We start from the raw sequence: 7,481 nt of genomic DNA, 5'->3' as shown, positions 1-7,481 counted from the left end.
CATGCTTTTCAACTGTTGGCAAGCCTCGACGGGAAAATGGTATATTTGCATTGTCGTCACAGGTCGTGGTCGAGGTTCGTTCGTGAACTGACCTTCGACATCGATTGGGCTAATCTCATGAAACGCAATCCCTTTGGTGACCTTCTTCAGCACGCCCATCTCCACTGCGCTAGGCGTTGACCCAGCATTGAAATATGTCCGATCCAGAGCTAGTTCAAAGAATGCATTGGCTGACCATTCATCGCTGCTTTGGTGCTTGTGGCCTAGAGAAAAAGCGTATGATCGATACTCTTTGCATCGCCACACATGTGGTGTAATGCCAAAGTCAGTATGACACCACCGCGAATAAAGTTGGCTTAGAATACCACTACAGGACAACCATCATCACGTCTGAATCTAGTAAAGTTGGAGCCGGGTGGTGTTGGGTTGGCCACCTTACTGGCAAAAACTTAGGGGAATATCCACTAGCTGCGAGCGTCTTGTACGTTGGGAAGGAGTCTGTCCACTAATCAAGATAGAGCACGCTCAGGTTGATAGGCTCATGGTTTTTCCGGACGATAGTTATCCTATTCGCCTTCGTATCGTTCTCAAAGTTGCCGCTAATGAGAGGAATGTGAGTTAGAGCATTCTGGAGTCTAGTTCGAAAACTCGCCATGACTTGGTCCTTATTTGTAGTAAATGGAAGGGCAAACACGAGACAAGGGAGAGTAAAGGTATGTGGAGTCTGTTGATCTAGATCCGAAATCTCACGCCTAGTTTCTTCGGGTAGATCTCTATAGCTCCTGGAAAAGGCATTGAAAGTGGGAGAGAAAGTGCGCGTTGACAGCCATGGTCGCTTGATTGAGACACCTAGACGTAAGAGGCAACAAATCATGTAAGGTGAACTGTAAGGTCTGTGATACGGCGAGCCAGCCAAAATTATATAGCCGCAGATGTCAGGGCACATCTCCACCTGGTAATTTACAATGTGATCCGTCTGCTACATTCTAGCACTCAAAATAATAATAACAAAAATAATACTGTTAGAGGACTTTTGAAATTCTAAAGGCCGGCAATCCTCTTATCGCTAGTGCGCCTAAGGATAAAACATGGCTAAAAGGACTAGTAAGATTAACCAAATTCATAGTTGGGGGCGAAGGAGCTAAGGCTATATGCATGTCGCGCCGAATAAACCAAATCGGGCCTCGCCCAGAACGCCTCACTCTAGACCCACGCTAATTAAGGTCCACCATGTCTGGCTTAGGTCTTCGCTAGCCAGGCGCACAGATTTAATCTAGTATGAAACGGGGATTGCTTCTAAAAGGAATGACAATGCCACCGCGGAGGCAACGGCTACAAGCCTAATTTGGCTTACCTGCTTATTTTGTGTATGTTGAGATCGCATGGCCGTGGTCATATGACACTCCCTCTCCAAGAGCCGTCTAGATAGCCCATTAGATAGCCTCATTACTTCTACTTTCAGACATCTCACACAATCCATTGCACTCATTTATTTCACTCCCTGAATGCCAGTATTCCGCTCTCTCAAGAGTGTTACACATTAGTTAGTCAACATCTAAATCATCCAGAGTTTTAGTCATCTATTGTGTACAAAATCAGAGAACAAGAGATTTACTTTTTACGCGACTTGCACTTCCATTTGCGACGTCGTAGAATACTCAATTTGGCCCAATCTTTAATTTATGAGTCTCGATTTTTTCAGCTTTTAAACTTTCAATTGAGGCTCATTACGTCTTCCTCTACCCTTCACTATCTTATATCAAAAGCTCTGACATTCGGACGGCTGTCTAGTTCACCGTTTCGAGTGTGTTATCTAACCGAAGAATGATATCTCAGTTATCCTCGTGGGCCGCAACAGGTTCCATGGTCGCCTTAAAGTCCACTTACTACGTGCGCGACTTGTCGGAACGAGCCACGACTAGCCCTCGCCATTCGTCTAATGATTTGGGACGGAATGTTACGTCTCAGCATCATTAGCTTCGGTTTATGCCCGATAAGGGAGGGGCCGATGCAGAGCACGACCAATAAAACAAATGCCGCATCTTCACTCGCACTGCTGGTAATGAATTACTGGGTGTTAAAAAGGTGTGAGACCATCTGGAAGGCGGGACCGTGCGCATTTTTGAAACGTGCTTCAGGAGATCTGTTGGAATAGCTAGTGGCTACATTTCCCGCTCAGAATAAAGTATAATATGAAAGGTGGAAGAAGGAGGCCTTGAATTCTTGAACAGAATAGATGGTAGATGGTACCTACAAGATACAACTCGGTTTCTTTATGTATTCATCCACAAACGCGTTTCAGCAACGGGGCACGTGTGACCCCTTGCGACTGGCGCAGCTTTTGCGGCTATTACGCGGCTGAACATAGGCGAAATGTTGGTTGGTGAGCCTTGCACCAGCCAAAATAACGAGGAGCTGACTGTTCGCGACACATTTGGGGCCAAAACAAGATCGCTACTCACGTGCGTTTCTCTATTTCATTATTCTCCTATCCGGGTAGATTATTTTACCTTTGCATCAAACTCTGAGTCGGACTAAATTCATGCGAGGACAAGATAGAAAAGCCCTTCCCTCCGCAAACTTCGAACTTGTCGGTCAGGAGACTCATAGCCATACATCTCCGATATGGGAACCACTTGGTCGCAGTTCTTTCCCCCTGTGCCTACTCTGACAGAATCAAATCTTCCCAACCAAAAAGGTAAGATTTTCCTGGTGACTGGTGGCTACTCTGGCGTGGGTCTGGCTCTGTGCGAGATCCTTTACCGGGCTGAGGCCAAGGTGTACATTGCTGGCCGTTCGGAAGAGAAAGCCACGCATGCGATTGCAAGCATCAAAAAATCATGTCCGGATTCAAAAGGAGACCTTGCCTTCCTTCTCCTCCGTCTTGATGATCTTGCAAGTATCAAATCTTCCGTGGAGGCCTACACTGCCGTCGAGTCTAGACTCGATGTTCTATTCAACAACGCTGGGGTCTCCAACCCCCCACGCGGGGCCATCTCACCCCAGGGCCATGATCTTCAATTCGCGACAAACTGCCTAGGCCCTTACCTCTTCACCCAACTATTACTTCCCACGCTCAAATCTACTGCTAAGAAAATGTCATCTGCTTCTGTGCGTGTCGTTTGGACAGCTTCGATTGTCGTCGACATTTCTGCTACCAGCGATGGGGTGGATCTCGCCGAGCTTTTGCGACCAGACACAAACCCTCAACGCAATTACGAAAACACCAAAGTCGGCAACTGGTTTCTGGCCCGTGCCCTTGCCTCCGAAGCCGGGTCACATGGCATATTGAGCGTGGTCGTGAATCCTGGGAACCTGAAAACTCCGCTGACCCGTCATTTGTCTCCAATGGTGCCCTTTCTTGCAGCACCCTTACTGTACCCTGCAAGAATGGGTGCTCTCACTGTGCTTTGGGCTGGTCTCTCGACTGAGCTAGAGTTAACTGACGGGGGCAAGTATATCTTGCCTTGGGGGCGTTTACACCCAAATCCTAGGCAGGACATATTGCGAGCGATGCAAAGGAAGGAGGATGATGGTACAGGGCCTTTAGTCAAGTTTATAGAATATTGCGCTGATCAAACTCTGGAGTACATGTAACTGGAGACGAAGCTGCCTGGTGAAGCGGCTTTTCTTCATGATTCATTTCATTACAACGACGGAGCAAGAACAATTCCATGAATCTTATCGTATATTATCCATTCCACCCAGCCATCGAATGTGAAATGTATGTGTATTTTTTTTAGCTGACTCGAAGGTACAAGCGCGTTGGTACTAATTGAGCTGCGCCTTATCTACAGGCAATCTCACTCCACTTTGTAACGAATGAACTTGTAGCGGACATTTCTATCGATCCTATTTGAAGAATCGAGAGCCTGTTTTCATACCAGTGGTATTTTCCGGCTATGTGGTCCTTAAACTTGTCGCTCAATAGAGCGGAGGAATTCCCGGAGGGACAGGGAATACATGCATCCGGCCCCCGTGATGTATTCATGTGGCCGCATAAGGACCGTAAGCACTGGACGCCTGAGCCATTCAGGTTAGTAATATGCCAGGCCGCCGGTTGATGGATGCCGAGTCAAGCTGGCCTGTGGTCCGCGGCTTATTGGCGATCGCCTCATAAGCGAAGTCCGAGAATCAGTGTCTAGGTAAGCCAATAGTCCAGCGCATGTCCAACATCGAATACCTTTTCATCAACCTTCTACCTTCGGCGACGGCATTGTAAATTACGGTAATGCTAGTTAGCGGTCTGCGAAAATCAGCCTAGCTTTAAAACGTTGCCTAAGCCATCTACATCACATGGCGTTTCCCTGCGCCATATTTCGCCAGAGTTAAAAACGTAGTCCACTATGTTTATGGGTTATTTACTTCTTAAATCGTGTTGTGAGATGCCCGCACTCTAAATCGACATAGTGCTCCTTGGCTTATTGTCGGCAAGCGTACGATAACTCATCAATATGACGCGAGCAATCCATAGTGGTGCCTCCCTTCCGACCCTGCCATTCACGCTGTTATCAAGTCTATTTCATAGCAGAGACTCCGGTATCATACAATGACGCGTGGTGCAACCCCGCTTTGACACTAGAACGCCACCTGCATAGAGATCGACGATATATTTACTATTATAGGCTAGGTCAAATACTCAGACTAGCAGCGATCCTACTTACATGTGCTTGGATTTGCTTAAGTCCTTTGCTAGTGGTCGTTTAATCTATTTTGACTATGCAACTGACATAATGATGCAATAAATCGTTGTCAAAAAACAGTAAAAAATCTTTCATCTGTTTGATTCATTCCTACTGGCTACGTAATTACAAAATAAGTTGGTTTATAAACAACCTATAGAATGAGTCCCGCCTAACGGCGTGCTCCCTTCAGTGTCCTATTTCAACCCTGTGGCTGAAAAAATAGAGTGGTTGACATCACAGATGGACACAATATGGCGGGGATTCTGGCTGTCACTATATTATGGGACTACGATCGGCGCTTTGACGTCACTTGGATCCTGAGTAGTCGAAAGGACTATCTATATAAGCTATTGGTTGCACCTTTCGCGTAAATGATCTTGACTTTTAGTGAACTTCTTCTTGGACTCACAGCAACGTCTCACTTAAGCCTGCACCTTGAACTCGGTTTTTTGTCCCACTTTACGTGAACTTCATTCTTAACAATGGCTATTTTTCATCATCGCGATTCAGCTCCCAGTTCGTCATCAGCTACTCAAAGTTTCGATGATCCAAATCAATCTCGTAACAGTACAGGGGGGTTCTTTGGACATCGTTCTTCCCGTTCGTCTGTGTCATCAGTGTCTCACTCTTCCACGAGCAACACACACCGGCATAGCATTATCCGTCGCCATCCCGAAGACGCGTCCATCCAAGCAGCTCGTGAACAGGTTTCCAGAGCGGAAGCTGCCGAGCGCGAGGCAGATAAGGCCCTTATGGAATCTCGCAACGCTGTCAAGCAGGCCAGAGACCATGTCAAGCACCTAGAGAAGGAGGCGGCCGAAGAGTGAGTCATTCATCGATCATTCATAGATGGGTTTAACAAATCTAACAATCTAACTCTGCTATGCACAGAGCTCGGCTCGCAAAAATTAAACAAAGCCAGGCTAAGTCCATTTCTAAACGTGCAAAGCCACTGGGCCGTAAGCTCTGGCCATAATTCTTAATATCTGCCGACTTCTTACTAAAGCATGACAGGACACATTTAACCCAGCCGATTCAATACTCCAAAATATGATATTGACATGAATGTTTTGTTTTGTATGGAACATCGCCAGATGATTGTTTTGGGTCTCTTTCGTGTATGATATGATGTATACTAAATCTATCATGTTACCGGGTATAGTTATAATCTCTTTGATGATACTGATAAAACTATGACTTAGACTAACTGCTATATCTCTAATATTTGGCTAATTTGCTATAACACTGGGGGGACAGAGTCATTGAAAGTTTGTTAAGCTTCCAGCTGACAGTGTGCACAACCTTTCAGGGTCCAGTTCGAACATGCTGCACTTGTTATACGATTGCTCTCGGCAGCTACAGTCTAGGTAGACTTAGATTTCTTCTTTTCTTTTTAAATAGCTCAATTTGGTTTCTTGCCGGCTTACGGGTATCTATGTGTTTGTGGTAATTAAAGTGCGGAAACCCTGTCCAGTCAAACGTTGTATTTCCGGTGCCTATTTTGAAACATCTTCTATTCCCGAGTTACGGCGAAAGTATACGTCATTAAAGGAAAGATATATTGTAGACCGCCGATTTCAGGTATACCCGGCTTGCAAGAAGTGTTTAAGAAACATATGTTTTCAGCGATCATGAATACCTTTTCCTCTGAGGTGGAGAAGTGAAAATTTATGGTGTACAAGATCTGCATGTGACCGTCTTAGAATGGATTCACAGCAATCTTGAAATTCAACACCATGGCTAGACGGAAATGCCGAACATGCTGAAAGGGTTTAAACCATTATATTAGATCTCTATGCAGGTACTTGTACTGCTTCCATTTAAATTGTGACAGTCAGCTTATCCTGCTGGCAAGCACTCTTAAGTTCAGCGAGCGAAGTCTTAGGAATTTGAATGCGCCAATACTCTAAGCTGAGAGATATATCAAAATTGAAAACGTATCAGTCGAATAGTTGTACATCTTCTCTGTTTCCATGATGATTGTTTGGAAGCTCATTGTTAGATAATACGCTTTGTAGGCTTTTATTGGCGACAATGGTTGACCAAATCCTATATATCCCGGGGTGCTTACCATTAGGTTTTCGGAGCGCGAGTGGGTCGACGAGAGGCGTGAATATTTACTTTTTACAACATAACTATGGTGAACAAGCTTAGGAGCTTTTGTGACTGCAGTCGAATTGGTGACAGCACTACATGTATCGTTGATTGCAAGCAATGATATAGCCGGGATGTCATCGGTGTAGGCATTCTTTACCACCGCCAGCATCATATCCGACCAACAGCTGGTATATAACGGTCACAATCCTCGCCGACATTTCAAAACAAAAAGACAATAAAACCAGACAGGGATTTACGTATTGGTTGCTTCCTCATCCGACATGGACTCGTTACAGTTCGGGCATCGCATGTTCGAACGGGTACGCCGGGGTGAGCGTCTAACCGACGAGGAGATAGGCGTCATCGCAAACAAAAGTATAGAATTGGCTGGGGTGGAACCAAGTAAGTTCTTTGAACCCAGAGGGGATTTGAAGGTTGCCAAACTTGACCGGCGCAGGAAGAGAACGCTCAACCAAACCAGATCAGGTGTTGAGCAAACCAGTCGATGAATTCAGCCAACAGGACGCGAGAGAAGTGAGCTCAAAAGAGGTATGTCACCGCTTCCTCTCGGGGTGGGACGAATACACTACTAAACGGCCCCTCAGAGTCGAGCGTTTGCAAATGTTCCGGCAACGGGCTCGCTATCATCAAATGTTCAATCTGTCGCCGAAAGAAATGACTAGAAGGGGCTAGACCGGA

General features: G+C 45.8%; 3 protein-coding genes across 3 annotated transcripts; all 3 read left to right on the top strand.

Moving 5' to 3' along the window:
• Nucleotides 1–2,625: 2,625 nt before the first annotated feature.
• N7474_003590 (steroid dehydrogenase) lies at nucleotides 2,626–3,597 on the top strand (the record flags this gene model as incomplete). Its single annotated transcript, XM_057195005.1, has 1 exon — nucleotides 2,626–3,597. The coding sequence occupies one exon, from the start codon at nucleotides 2,626–2,628 to the stop codon at nucleotides 3,595–3,597; it is 972 nt and encodes a 323-aa protein (XP_057056360.1).
• A 1,570-nt stretch (nucleotides 3,598–5,167) lies between these two features.
• Nucleotides 5,168–5,710, top strand: N7474_003589 (uncharacterized protein; the record flags this gene model as incomplete). Its single annotated transcript, XM_057195004.1, has 3 exons — nucleotides 5,168–5,508; nucleotides 5,577–5,644; nucleotides 5,700–5,710. 3 exons carry the CDS (start codon nucleotides 5,168–5,170, stop codon nucleotides 5,708–5,710), a joined length of 420 nt encoding a protein of 139 aa, XP_057056359.1.
• A 1,353-nt stretch (nucleotides 5,711–7,063) lies between these two features.
• N7474_003588 (uncharacterized protein) lies at nucleotides 7,064–7,465 on the top strand (the record flags this gene model as incomplete). The annotated part of the gene is made up of 3 exons (XM_057195003.1): nucleotides 7,064–7,184; nucleotides 7,240–7,331; nucleotides 7,388–7,465. 3 exons carry the CDS (start codon nucleotides 7,064–7,066, stop codon nucleotides 7,463–7,465), a joined length of 291 nt encoding a protein of 96 aa, XP_057056358.1.
• Between the last annotated feature and the right edge of the window lie 16 nt (nucleotides 7,466–7,481).

Source organism: Penicillium riverlandense (genome assembly GCF_028828495.1).
Source record: "Penicillium riverlandense strain IBT 135883 chromosome Unknown utg000002l_segment0_segment0, whole genome shotgun sequence".
Lineage (NCBI taxonomy): Eukaryota > Fungi > Ascomycota > Eurotiomycetes > Eurotiales > Aspergillaceae > Penicillium > Penicillium riverlandense.
The sequence above is the reverse complement of the archived record's forward strand: the minus strand, read 5'-3'. Positions and strand labels throughout refer to the sequence as shown.